Source organism: Nicotiana sylvestris, chromosome 1 (assembly GCF_000393655.2).
Source record: "Nicotiana sylvestris chromosome 1, ASM39365v2, whole genome shotgun sequence".
Lineage (NCBI taxonomy): Eukaryota > Viridiplantae > Streptophyta > Magnoliopsida > Solanales > Solanaceae > Nicotiana > Nicotiana sylvestris.
In genome coordinates this window covers 94,467,538-94,481,153 of record NC_091057.1, presented here as the reverse complement: position 1 = coordinate 94,481,153, position 13,616 = coordinate 94,467,538, and the positions used below count along the sequence as shown (strand labels likewise).

Sequence of the window (13,616 nt, the reverse complement as noted above, 5' to 3'; positions counted from 1 at the left end):
ATTGCATTATCCTTGTTATTTGTTGGTATTTGCTTTATACTTCTTAGTTGGTTTTTATGTTTAGTTTTTGTAATTCTTTTTTATGTTTTTATACTGTGCTTTTTTGTTTACTTCAGCATATTTGAGAATATGCTGACGTTATTAAGTTCTTTTTCTATAAATTTAGCTTAGAGATGTTGAAGCTTTTGTTTGTACATGCGTTTCTTTTGTGTGTTGTACGCGTATGTATGTGTGTATGTGTGTGTGTGTGAGTGTGTGTATGTGTTTGTTTAAGGATATGTATTTCACATACTGTAACTTGAAGTTTTTCTCGCAGAAGTCATTGCGTACTTTTTTAAAATGCAACCAAATATGTAAGCGTGCGCAACAAAAATGAGTGATTTGTACTTTAGCAGTATATAAAATAGTACAAGAGGTTATTTTTTTTATTCGTATGAAAAAATCACATTTCAATTATGTCATACAATAATGAAAGTCTAAATTCAGACCAAGGATTATTGAAGGCTGGAGTATTTTTTAGTGTGTTTCTTGGAATATGGATGAGGTGCTGGAGAAAACAAGCAAGTTGTTCTGTTATGCCCAACTTGTTTACATCGACTGCATTTGGTAGACTTGAATGGTACTGATTCAGTCGCAGGTATATGCCTCTTCTTTTGTCTTCTTCCTTGTAAAATCTCTACATCGGGAGGTTTTGTGATCTCAGATTGTACATTTTGTGGTATATCCCATGATTTTTGAACTCCCACGGTATTCACATGTCCTTCATATTTTTTCAACCATGTTTCCTTTGAATACCAATTTGAGCAGTAATCAGATTTCTGCAAATATCTCTTATTAATAGCAGCAATTGCATGTGGATAGGGCAACTCATCAAGTTGGAATTCCAGGCAGTCATAAGTTCTCTTTTTTAAGTCCACAATGAATTCAATTCCTTCACTATTTATTCTAAACAACATTGAGTCAAGGTTGAACACCTAACAAGGAATAAAAAATTAAGACAAACTATATTAGTGTATTGTTGCTTCAAAAAGAAAAAATATGAATTTTTTTAAATGTAAGCAGTCAATCACTGCAATAGATATAAAAAGCTGAAGTTAATAAATATACTCACAAATATTTTGCAAGCCAAGTCCATCTTCTTAGTCATCTCTTCTTCTGCCCATATTGATACTCTATGAAAAGTTTCATTTACCTTTTTTCTCCCTTCGTAAAACTACTCTCCCAACTTTTCTGGGATGAAATCTAACATTCTTAAAATAGATATTTCTCTCCCTTTTAATAAAACGGAATTCAATAATTCTACCATGTTTGTTGTTAGCATATCATAATATCGCCGTGGGAACCACGATCGAGCCCATATCTCTAGAGGCTCTTCCATTATGTAATTGTATGTTTTCTTATCAATACTTTTGAGTTGGGACATTAACTGATTAAAATCTTCACGTTTGTATGACCTTGCAGCACTTTGAAAAAGATTTATTACTGTGGCTTTTTCATGTCTTTCCTTTAAATTTTTCTCAAAGTGATAGAGGCAGATACCATAAGGAAAAACTTTTCTAATTCCATTTGTGATCGATTGGTTTCTATCTGACAAGAAAACCAGTTCACGATGGACTTGAATTGTTTTTCTCATTTCCCCGAAGAGCCAAATGCATGCCTCATTGTTTTCTGAATCTGCTACACCAAAACATAAAGGAAAGATTTGATTGTTTGCATTCTTTGATATAGTAACAAATAGAACACCACGATATTTTGACTTTAAAAACGTTGCATCTACTGCAATAACGGGTCTACAGGACCAACCAGTTACTGATGCCACAAGAGCAAAGAACATGTAAGCAAATTTGTACAGTGAAACACAAAAAAAACAAATCATAAAGTGTGAAGTTTTTCAAATAGGAACATTTTTGAAACTTCAGGCTGATGGTTAATATTGTTTTGCTTACCTATTCTGTGCATCTCTTTTTATGCTTGTGTACGTTCCTGGGTTTTTGTCCACCATCATGTGTAGCTATGAAGGAAGAATCTGGTAGTTCTCTTCAGGTGTTCCCCTTATGCAAGCAACAACTTTTTGAATAGCCCATGCCTTGTGATAACCAATGTCAATTCCAAATTTCTTTTTCATTTCATTTTCTATAAAGGCTGGTATAACCTATATCTTTTTGTCTAGAACATGTTATATAATTTGTTCACTTATAAAATTTGATGTAGCATGCTTCTAATATGATTTTCTTGCATCAACAGAGCATTCATGGATGTTATGATATTTTATCACCCTGAATAGTGTGGAATTTTTTATTCTGGTAGCACGTACATTCCAACCACATTTGTCCACGATGCATTTTAGCTCGTATCTCTTTGAACATGATCTAACGTCAGTGAATTCAACTTTCTGGTTTATCTCCAAGTTGCAGAAAAATTTAGTCATGTTTTGTTTGTTCTCAAAAATTTATCCAACTCTTAATTCCTCAGGCAACGCATCGTGCCTAAGTATTTTACATGGTGGAGATTCTTTCAGCTTTCTCCTCACTCTTTTTCTTGATTTCTGAGAAACACTAGAAGTTTCAGCAATTTCTTCAATTCTATCTGATGTTATCGGTATAAGCTCCGTGTTTACTTCATCTTCGTTGTTGCTTATCACTAAAGAAGGTAATAAAAAACTTTCTTGGATTGTGTGTTGGTTGTCAATTTGCATTATTAGTTGTCCTTCTTCTTCTTGGTCATCGACAAACTGGTATGAATTTATTGGAGGAGCGGGTAATTGTTGCAGCATTGTATAGTCTGAAGCAGTTGTAATGTTAGAAGGTTGTTGCTCGTTGTCTACTTCCATTAGTGGTTGTCCTACTTCATGTTGATAATCAGCAAAAGATTCTGAATCTATCGCATATGCAAGAGATTGTTTGAATGCTGCAGATTCGGAAGGTTATATTTTTTCGATGAAGAAATTGCAATTCTTGTAGGCTGAATCAGTTGTAAGCAAATGTATACAGGTACTGAGTTCTTCATCTGAAGTTACAAGCATTCCTTTGCTTGTATTTAGCTTGATATCAAACCATACTTTTAGTGCATATCTGGTTGAATCAATATTTGCAACTTCACTAATTTTCTTCAGGAAAGTATTGAATGATACATGCTTATCAAGTAGAACAAGTTTTGTATCATGATCCAAGTATTTGAAATCAAGAGTTCAACTCCCATTGAAAGTTATAACAACGCAAATTGAACTCATCCTGCAGATTCATGTTTAGTGGCAAGTATTGGGAAAGTGAATAGAAGAATTTTTAGGTTGTTTGTGCTGAAGTTTTTACAAATGAACTAAATCACTTAAGCATCTTCTGCTGAAATTTTTTGGAAAAAGATATATGACATAATTAATGAATCCTGCACAGAAAACTTCCAGCTTATTAAGTGCTGAAGTTTTTAGAAATAAGCTTAATAACTTCAGCATATCAGCTGAAGTTTTTTTGAAAAAGCTGTATGACAGGGATTCATGAATGCAGGGAAAACAACTTCAGCTCATTAAGTGCTGAAGATTTTAGAAATGAACTAAATAACTTCAGCACATTGGGCTAAAATTTTAGCAAATGAATTCAACAAATTTGAGCATGTTTCAGCATTAATTGCATAGTATACAGGAGTAACCTACACAATTAAAGTAGTAATTATATTGCGTTGGGGGCATGTATTAGTGTAATAATTACATTCCTATCACATTCATGCACGCTTTTTATTAGACAACGTTTAAAATTCCTCTTTGCCTTTTCATATACCATGCAGAAGTTTTTTCCCCTATATAAGCATGCTATACCTTATGAGTTTATTCACTCAAACACATTATTTTAGCAGACATAAAATACAAAAAGGAGAAAAATGGATGCTGTCATTAGACAAATAGTGGAAGAATCAAGCAAGACATTATAGAGGCTTTTGAGCTGAAACTGGATGAGCTCATAGACAAGTATGACAGGGAGCTGGAAGAAATTAACAATAAGCTTGATACGCTTTGATGTATGCAAGATTTGATAATCTTGCTGATGAAGATGCTCGTCCATCTGGTAGTGACGACGACGACGATGATGATAATATGGACGATTAGTTTTTCTTTTTGTTATTTATGTTATTTTGTTATTTATGTAATTTAATTTGTCTTTTTTAATGTTTAATGAAATATTCAGTTTTAGTTTTAAGTTTTTTGTGCTTTTTTTTAATATTAATTCTATATAAACTCGAAAAATAGCAGAGAAAATGAACAAAATAACTTCAGCAGGAATTAACAAAAACTAATCCGAAAATACACAGTGCTTGATGAAAACTTCAAGCATGAACTAAAAATTCTTTTTAAACTTAGAAAATAACAGAGCAATTAACAAAAACTTATCCGAAAATTACATATTGCACGACAAAATATTAAGCATTTTTAGCAGATGAACTAAAAAATTCAGCATACAAAAAATTATATGAAAAATGTTTTACATATTCCTGAAAACATAAGCATTTTTTGGTATGAAGTTTTCGACTCAATACTCTTGTGTGTATCCTGTGGCCACCAATCTAGCCTTCAACTCCTCAACAGCGGGTATGAATTCGATTCTAAGTCAGAGAATGCCCATGAATAGGGTCTTATTACAGAATCCGCAGTTTTGAAAGTAGCCCTAGACAGATCATTGCTAAGAGGAGAGCAGGTAATTTCTTGCTAATCAGGTGCTATCATCATATTATAATAATTATTCCGACGTCAGAGCAGACGGGACTACCAATCCCATAGTGAATTAACCTTCTGTAAGCCCCGAAACAGACTCCAATTACATGTGTTAAGCATCGTGCCATTTCAAATCAAAATAAAAGGCTAGAAAGAAGGTCAAGTGAGGAAGTCATAATCTTCATAAGCTAACGTGTCATTGACAAGGTTCAAAGAAAGGGTGGGCCATTGATAAAGAATCGATGGAAAACCACAACGCTAGCAGATGGCGGGCCTCCGCTTTTCTTTTCATTAATGAAACCCGCCACAAAAAATGATAATAAAATACATAGTGCAGGAGGAAAACTTCAGCTTCATTTGTTGTTAATTTATATTTTATTTTTTACCCAATGTAGGAGAAAAACTTCAGCTCTTCTTGCTGAAGTTTTTTAAGATTAACTGAAAAATTTCAGCCCATATGCTGAAGTTTTTTGTGCAATATATAATTTTAATTTATGTTTTATTTTTTTTATCCAGTGTAATAGGAAAATTTCAGCTCCTTCTGCTGAAGTTTTTAAATATTAACTAAAAAACTTCAGCTCATATTGCTGAAGTTTTTAAAGATTACGTAAAAAAATTCAGCAACTAATGCTTAAGTTTTTGTGCAATATGAAATTTTGTGCAATATGAAAACTTCAGCTCGTTTTGTTGAATTTTTTAAATATGAACTAAATAACTTAAGCTTGATTAGCAAATAAACAATGATAATACTCATAGAATATTTTAATATAATTTTTTCTTCGTTATGTTATTTGTCAGCTCGTTTTGGTGATTTTTTTAGATATGAACTAAATAACTTCAACTTGTTTAGCAAATAAACCAAAAATTTCAGCATATTTGTCGGATTAGAATGTTAGAATTCAACGTCAAATAGATTTAGAATGCAAATTCAGCATATCAGTGAAGTTCGTCAAACAACTTCAATCAATCAATCAGAAAACATATAATTCAAAAACTATTTTGAACTCTGAATATGAATTTGAATACTTACAATGTACTTTGTAATTTTGAATTTGGAATTTGAATCTGGTTCAAATCTGCTTTGCGAGAGGCGATCTCAAGAGAGACGGAGCGATGGAGGAGATACGGAGGTGATCTGAAATTTGAATCTAGGTATGCTTGATGCATCTTTTATATGTTTTGAAAGGGGTATAATGGTCATATTATTACGGATTTTTTGTTAGTTGGTTAGGAAATCAATAGTTTTTAAAAATAGGGTACAGGTTAAAGTGGCATAAATATAGGGTACGACTGTAAATCGCCCGATTCTGCGGGAGAAAAAAAAACTCAAATAGTCCCTTAAACATAGAATTAAGTTCAATTTAGTCCCTTAAACATAGAATTAAGTTCAATTTAGTCCCTTATGGTGGCAAAATGGTTCAAAGAAAATAGTTAACCACCCATATTATCCACTACGAAATGTGTTGAATAATGAACTTTATAAAAACGAGTCAAATATGGATAAGAACCATATTATCCATTTAGAAAATGGATAACCAACGAGTAACCAATGGATAACCAATGAGTCTAACTTTTACATTTGTAAAGCCTCAAATTGGGGGTTCCTCAAGTTAGGGAGACTAAGAATTCTCCCAAAAGTGATCATATACAAGAAGTCATGGTTAACCTGTTTTTTATCCGTATTAAATATGGATCGGGTCGAATAATTGATCCGTTTTTTATTACCCGTTTTGACCCAAACCATATCCGACTCGCCCATTTGCCACTCCTACTTATACATCTCTCTACACATTATTAGAGCCCGTTTGGATGAGCTTGTTTTAAGTAACTTTTAAGCCAAAATAGCTTTTAAGTCATAAGTTAGGAATTTTAACTTTTGGCTTTTGGCTTGTTTTTATCATTTTAGCTTAAAAACTAGTGCTTAAAACCCCTTTTTTAATTTTATCCAAACACTATAAAATAACTTAAAAGGATTTTGGCTTAAAAACACTTAAAACAAGCAATCCAAATAGGTAGGATTCTTTTAATTAGTGCAAGATATACACTAACCCTTTACTTAACGGAGAAAGCCACTTTTTTTTTCCTTTTCAATCAAGAGAAAGCCACTCAATAACCAAAAAATGTTATTCCAAACAGATAAAATGCGTCAATCTACAGTTAACCGTGTGTTGCAGCAGAGCAGAAAAGGTACGTGTGGGTATAATTTTAGTTATTTTTCATTCATTGACTGCAATTGATAGTAGTTGATGGAATTGCTATTTGGTTGGTGAAATATGTACAGGGCATTGAGTGAAGGAGGAGATGAGATTACATACACCAACTGTGATTTCTTGCAACGAGGGAATAAGCTTCTGCCGTGCAAAAAATAGCTAACAAGGTGACATTCTTTTTCTGTAATGAGAAAATAGTGTCAAATAATATTAGAATGGATGGAGAATAACTCATAGAACTGCCCTTCCAGAACAATGAAAACATACACTTATTGAGTGCCTTTTTTATTTATCTTACGTAGTTTTATATCTTAAGAACATAAAATGTCTGCTTCAGACTTCAGTGTGATTGCCACTTTATTTTACAACTGAAATACCGAGGAGTTATTAACCAAGTTTGTCATAGAAAGTGATTGGGAAATTCTTTATCACTCAAATGGAATTTTTTCCAAACTAATTATTTCCCTTGGAGGGATGGGCTTGTGAGGGGTTGTGATTTCCTTTCTTCAGAACAGAAGTCTTATACCAGCTCATGAATTTAGCTATGAACTCTGCAGTGAAAAAGAGGGAAAAAGAAAGTAAAAAAAAAAAGAGAGTCAAATCTTTTAGAAACATTGATACTCAACTCTTTTTCCATTTGGACTTTTGTGGCATAAATCAGAAACGTGGTATGAACTTGATTTCTGAATTACCACTGCAGTGCCATATATATGGCCTCAAGGTTAAACAAGTATAGCATGTAAAATAAAAGGGATTCAAAGTGTCAAGAAAGTATAACCATAGGTGAATATATATATGTGATCCTCTAATTTTATGTGTGTCCCAGTAAATGCGTTCAATTCGACAACTCCATATTAAGTTGTTGGACTATCTTAGTTTTTGAACTTATGAGTACTAAATCATGTGATGGAACTTTGGAAAATAGTGATAGAGCATAGATTTAGGTACATTACGATGGTAAAAAGAGGCAATTTGGGTTCATGCTAGGTAGTTCTACCTCAAACGACTATATTTTTGCTAAGAAAATTGATTGAAATTATAGGGAAATGAAGAAGGATCTCCACATGATATGTGTTGACATTAAGATAGAGTACTAAGAATGTCTTTTGGTAGGTGCTTGAGAAGAAATGAATTGGTACAAGATATAGTAAGATTAGACGAGATTACGGTACTTAAATACAAATAATTAAGATATCTAAGACTCAATCTTCCAGGAGAATGACAAGATAAATAAAAAATTAACACATAAGATTAAAATATGGTGACTATAGTAGATGAGTATTATAGGAGCGACAAATGCTTTAATGAAAGATTTGGTGCAAGATTAAGAGAATTGTCTTTTTTTTTTTTAAGGAAAAATGATGAGTACAGTTTCCATCAAATACCTTCAACCTTCATAAATTGGTGAACAATCTTTTTCACTGCATCATTATCACTTTTTCCCTGTTCCAGATCCTTTGAATTTATCTGAATGAGAAAAAAAGAGAAAGAGAAGTTTAGTTATTTGCTTCTGTATTAATGTATTGGTGAACATAGAATGACTATATAATAGTGAAATGTGTAAAATTCATTACATTGTACTTCATTTTCAGAGTGTCAATTTCCTTGTGGAATTGGTCATCCAAATTACTCTTTAGTTCTTCTACCAAAGTCTTCCATATACGAAGCGAAGTAAAAAATGAGAAATAAGAGTTAGTGAAAAGCTTCAATTATTTTCCAGCAATAGTTATAAGGACTAAGAACCTCTTACCTTAAAGATGAACTCAGCAGACACGTTGTGCTCTATCAAATTCTGCAGTTTCCCACGGATATCGTATAGCCTGAGAGAAATGAACTCTTGATTTTAGTATTATGAGTGCCGGGAACTCTTAATTGGGATGTCGAAGAGCCTTAGTGTGAAGTGAACAATGTCCTCATAGTCATAGAAATGTCTTCTAGTCCATCCATTTCATGTTATAGGACAATGTTTGACTGGACACAAAATTTAAGTAAAAAAAATAATTTTGACACATACCAAAAGCACCCTTAGAACTTGTGGTCTTAAGAATGTTATGATCTTTCTATGGCTATAAAAGCATGTCATTAAGCGTAACATGGAAAGTTTAAAGTTAAAGAGTTTCCAAATATAGAAAGGTGTTATCCTTTTTTAAACAGACTAAAAGGGAATGTGTGTCATATAAATGGAACCGAGAGAGTAACTTTTTGATGATGTGAAGTTATACTCACTGCTCTGAGCTTTGCTCCTCAATTATGTTTTTAGCAATCTTTGCAATGTCATCTTCCCACCCTGTCTTGATTTCTTGATTCTCAGTCAAGCAAGTGCTGATAATTATACATTCTGCTATAGTTAGTGAGTGGACAATAGAAAAGAATAAGCTGTTTGTAAACAGTCAATCTTGATAGAGGATTGTGTACATAATTCATTATCTATAAAAGCCGAACATTACTTGAAGTGCCAGGTAGCTTCAAAAGAGCGAATTGCTTGACGTAGGTTACTTTTGGAGTTACTAGCAATCTGTGCTGCCAGTTTATGTGGTAGTTCGATTCCTTCCTGTTTTGCTATGAATTCCAAGACATCTGCAATCTGTCAACAAGAAAATCTTTTTTCAAGTTAGTTAAGGAAAGAGAGAGCTGCATATTATATATGAGTTTAAGTAACCTACTATAACATGTTAGATTATACTGATAGTGTAAAAAATCTTTATGTTCTTAATATATATATAGCTTCAATCCAATACATATTGGTACTATGTGTACGCACCTCGTCATCTGAAGGTTTTTGGAGATGAACAACCTTACAAATAGACTTAATTGGCTGGAGCTTTGTGATATCACTGCAGCAAAAGAAGACCATATAACAACCTGTATATCTCTCTAACATCCATTTGGTATATAGCAAAGCATCTGTTGATAGCTTGTCAGCTTCACCAAGAATGATAGCTGTGTACATTACAAATGAAGTAAGTGATCATTTCTAAGGCTTTCCTTGTCCATTTTTGGGTACTACAAATTGCAAAAGCTTGTAATACCTTTACAGTCTTCAGGATGGCAAGGTGCTGATCTGATGGATGCTTTGTGCTTTCTCTCATTGATTAGTTCTACGATGACATGTTTCTCATAGCCTTTAGTTTCAGAGAGATTGATCTCAACATGTTTCTTTGATTCCTTCACATTTACTTGGATGCTCGGCACTGCTTCTCCCTGAAATGCATTGCATTTTGAGAAGGTCCTTTCACTGTTCTACTTGATTTAATTTGATTTAAACTTCTATGTTTTGACATGTAAAAAATAAGATTTTAACTTCCGTGCATTGATAATAATGTCTAATTTTCTATAACCAGTCTAAATTTTACACTGTTATAAGTTAAAACCATTTAAATATATAAGCTGGAGATGTGCTTTTTATAAATACATGAAGTGATATTTGTGGCTTTTACAGTCATATTCTAGACCGAAAGATAGTCTGTCATTGGATGGTGTAGTTGAATGCTTAAAATTATTTCTACAATATTAGTTTTCATAGACATACTTTCAGGGGATACAAATGAATACTTGCCGTCTGATGCCTTGTGCACATTTGTCCCGTGTTGTGATCATGAACGAGTAGAATGTTACATGAAATGAATAGACTTTTATGTCTTTAGAAGACTTGGAAATTACTCCATTTATTTCAATTTGCTGATACTTTTCGTTTGTGAGGCTCGGTCTGTGATCCTTGGAAAACAGAGATCCTTTTAGTAATAAAAGACGTCACTTATATTATGGCAGTATACTGGTAAAACTTTTTCAATATGTTCAAATGCCACCAATAATAGACATCTAATGGGCTCTATATATGAAACACATTTTCAGATCTTTGTATGCATAATCTATGAACACAATACAAAGGTCTTCATACCTTTAAGTAGAACACCTTGCACTTTTTTCTTGCCTGTAAAAGCAAAGAAACCATCATCAGTCAATGATTTGATAAGTGCTGATATCGGCGATTCTCTGATAGAACATGATATCGGCGATTCTTGGATTTAACATACATACACTGACATTGTTAAAAAATGTTTTTACTATCAGCGTACTTTAACATGTTACAGCAGGTAACCAACCTATTTTTTTTTTTTTTTGGTTACTACTCTTACTTTCCATGCATAGTTATTTGTAGTTACTTTTAAGGTGACTTATTACTTGAAAAGTTTGTTTGCACTTGTAGTATATAGAAGTTAAACTCGTGATATTTACAACTCACGTCTAGCTTTTTATTACTAAAGTGGCAAATTAACATATTTTCTGGATTAAACCTTTTGATACTTTTGTAGCTTTAAAGAGAATCAATTAAATGTACACTATATATACCTGTAATTTATCATGTCCAAAAACTTCGCGAAGCAGAGCAAATATCATGGTTCTTTTCCCTACTCCTGGCTGTCCTGCAAATATATAATGACGATTACTGCTATCTGTTTCTGCCTGCAAATTTTAGAATCCAAAAAGCGTGTCGTGTCTTAGTATTTTGCTATGAATAAGGAAAATTTGGAAAAAGATTGTTCAAGATTAATTTCATATATACCAGAGCCTTCAGTTCAAGTGCAGTATTTCTATTGCATAGAAAATCTTTAAGAGCATTAGGCCTATACTTATCAGCCCATTTAAATCTTTTGTCTTTCTGTTCTGGACTTGTAATATCCTGCTCCTTTGTAGTATCTTTTTCATCCTCTGTAGTTTGAGTTGGTGAAGCTGGTAATGGTACTGCTTCAATTTCTTCATCTTGCAATGACGTTTGCAATATTAATGGAGTTGGCGGTGGAGATGGTATTGACAATTTTGGTGGTGATGTTATTGGTGGTGCAGGGGGTGGTGGTAGTACTACTATATTTGTTTGCATTTCTGATGCTCTCTCCCTCAAAGGCTTCCCCTGATCTGATTTTGAAAGTCTGTGTCTGCTTTTTCTTGAACTTCTTCTAACTCCTTTGCGATCTATACCAAGTTCTTCTCCGATTGTCGTTCTGATTACTCCTTTATCTTTTGTCTCTGATGAAGAAGAATCTTGGATGTTCTTGTTCCCAGTAGAAGTAGTCAAGGAGGAGGATGTTCTTTCTTCTTTGCCTTTGCGTACAAAGTAAGATGCACTCCATTCTTGTACCTGGTGAGACATAATATAATTAAGTAATTAAAAAAATATATGCTCTCTTAAACGGTTTAAGCTTTTAGACGAAATGGTCACGCGCTTCAACATTACCTTGCTGGCTAAATTGGATTTAGAATTTGAACTTGTAGAAGAAGCCGATATGCTATCTTTTCCAGGACTACTAAACTCTGCTAATAACTTCTGTCGATTAATCACTTTGGATGAATCAGTAAGTCCTTTATAATATGGACTTCTTGCAGAGTATCTCTTTTCTTCTTGAATTGTATTTCTTTTATTGAATTCCGCGAGATTATCAGCTGTTAAATTTGAGTTATTTGAAGATGAGCCAACCTTTCTTGATATAAGCTCATTTGCTTTTTTAGGCCATGTTGGTTTTAATGAGTCAGCTGATTTGGAGGATCTTACTGAAGGAGGTATTGTAAGTGAGTTTGTAGGAGAATTTTGAGTTTCTGATATGTTGTAGGGAACAGATTTTGAACGTGGGATTGATGGACTCGGCATTGAAGAGCTGAGATTGAAAGTTGCTGTGTAGAAAAGAGGATTAATAAGGAGGTAATAAAAAAGAACTCTGTAAGTTAACTCAATTATATGATATTAATGTGAATGGAAAAAAGATACTTTCAACAGTAGGTCCATGGGCGATCATCTAGAGAACATCATAAGGGATGTTACGTTATGAACAATGTTTTATTTTTCTTTCTTGAACTTAAGTCAAACCTATTTTAATTTGCATGGCTGTACTATTACTGTAGAGACAGTATAGCAGGCAATAGTCCATGCAAAAGCAGCGCACGACCAGTAAAAGGTTAATCTATCTCTACTCTTTGACTTTTGTTGTTTGGTTCCATCTCTAGGGATGTTTGTGCTTTATATCACTTCTCCATTTTTTAATGAGTTTAACTTTTATATATATTACCTAAAAGATTAATTATATGCAATCATCCATAATAAGTACAATTGCTGACCTCACAAATAGACACTGTAATTGCTCAAGGGGGAGGTAGAGTATTGCGTACGGCTTCGGATGAATCAAATAGCTTTTGTTTAGATCCTGTTTTTGTAGTAGAAAATCCATTAAATATGTATAGATATTTAATTGTGAACCTAGTAACGGGTTTGGTGGCAATTTTGAAACTCATAAACTTCAAATTCTGTCAATGATTATCATTGAAGTTTACCCATAATGATCTTATGTGTGACCTGATTGTGTACTGCTCTTCCCCCATTTTTGGCACAAAAAATGAGCTACGAAGCAAGAACAAACACCAGTAGAGAGAAGTAGTAATTAAATTAAAGGAAAACCCAATAGGTGCCATCCTATCTAAGCAAGGAATGAACAAAGATAATAAAACGATATATTTGAGATCTTATGAGCTCGTCTTAGCAACTAAAGTTGAAAACCTTACCATCAAAATGTCCTTACTGTAGTAATTTTGCACTAATTCTTACGTAGTTTCCTTCATGGTGGGTAAACAATATATACTTTGTATCAAAACTTAAATTAAAGAAAACAAGGAAAAGAAAGATAATCAAGTAGACGTCACTTTTCCTCTTAATGGATTTT

The 13,616-nt window shown here is 33.2% G+C and overlaps 2 protein-coding genes and 1 long non-coding RNA gene across 8 annotated transcripts; 1 reads left to right on the top strand and 2 right to left on the bottom strand.

Annotated features, from left to right (window-relative positions):
- Window positions 1–494: 494 nt before the first annotated feature.
- LOC138872472 (uncharacterized) lies at window positions 495–1,834 on the bottom strand. The gene is made up of 2 exons (XM_070150545.1): window positions 1,304–1,834; window positions 495–974 (listed from the first exon to the last, which is right to left on the bottom strand). The coding sequence occupies exons 1-2, from the start codon at window positions 1,832–1,834 to the stop codon at window positions 495–497; spliced, it is 1,011 nt and encodes a 336-aa protein (XP_070006646.1).
- A 4,909-nt stretch (window positions 1,835–6,743) lies between these two features.
- Window positions 6,744–13,046, top strand: LOC104236005 (uncharacterized). Of its 5 annotated transcripts, none has more exons than XR_011404897.1 (5): window positions 6,744–6,886; window positions 6,981–7,076; window positions 9,685–10,135; window positions 12,415–12,604; window positions 12,805–13,046. It is a non-coding gene; the product is annotated as an uncharacterized lncRNA (long non-coding RNA). The 5 variants fall into 5 exon arrangements; XR_011404896.1 differs by lacking the exon at window positions 12,805–13,046 and having other exon boundaries at window positions 9,685–9,869; window positions 9,947–10,135; window positions 12,415–12,757; XR_713328.2 differs by lacking the exon at window positions 12,805–13,046 and having other exon boundaries at window positions 9,685–9,869; window positions 12,415–12,757.
- Window positions 7,083–9,859, bottom strand: LOC104236006 (replication factor C subunit 3-like). 2 transcript variants are annotated; one of them, XR_011404893.1, is made up of 5 exons: window positions 9,671–9,859; window positions 9,357–9,493; window positions 9,136–9,231; window positions 8,295–8,729; window positions 7,083–7,460 (listed from the first exon to the last, which is right to left on the bottom strand). XR_011404893.1 is itself a non-coding variant. In XM_070165744.1 (4 exons), exons 1-4 carry the CDS (start codon window positions 9,857–9,859, stop codon window positions 8,645–8,647), a joined length of 507 nt encoding a protein of 168 aa, XP_070021845.1. In that variant the 3' UTR covers window positions 8,106–8,644. The 2 variants fall into 2 exon arrangements, 1 of the variants encoding a protein (XP_070021845.1); XM_070165744.1 differs by lacking the exon at window positions 7,083–7,460 and having other exon boundaries at window positions 8,106–8,729.
- Window positions 13,047–13,616: the final 570 nt, after the last annotated feature.

What these genes read in the sequence shown, in the direction of transcription:
- LOC104236006 (XM_070165744.1), bottom strand. Translation starts at nt 9,859, where the DNA reads ATGTACACAGCTATCATTCTTGGTGAAGCTGACAAGCTATCAACAGAT. An exon ending in AAAAACCTTCAGATGACGAG is followed by an intron (nt 9,494 to 9,670) that starts GTGCGTACACAT and finishes TCTTGTTGACAG; the next exon opens with ATTGCAGATGTCTTGGAATT. An exon ending in GAAGCTACCTGGCACTTCAA is followed by an intron (nt 9,232 to 9,356) that starts GTAATGTTCGGC and finishes TATAATTATCAG; the next exon opens with CACTTGCTTGACTGAGAATC.
- LOC138872472 (XM_070150545.1), bottom strand. Translation starts at nt 1,834, where the DNA reads ATGTTCTTTGCTCTTGTGGCATCAGTAACTGGTTGGTCCTGTAGACCC. An exon ending in ATATGCTAACAACAAACATG is followed by an intron (nt 975 to 1,303) that starts GTAGAATTATTG and finishes ATTCCTTGTTAG; the next exon opens with GTGTTCAACCTTGACTCAAT.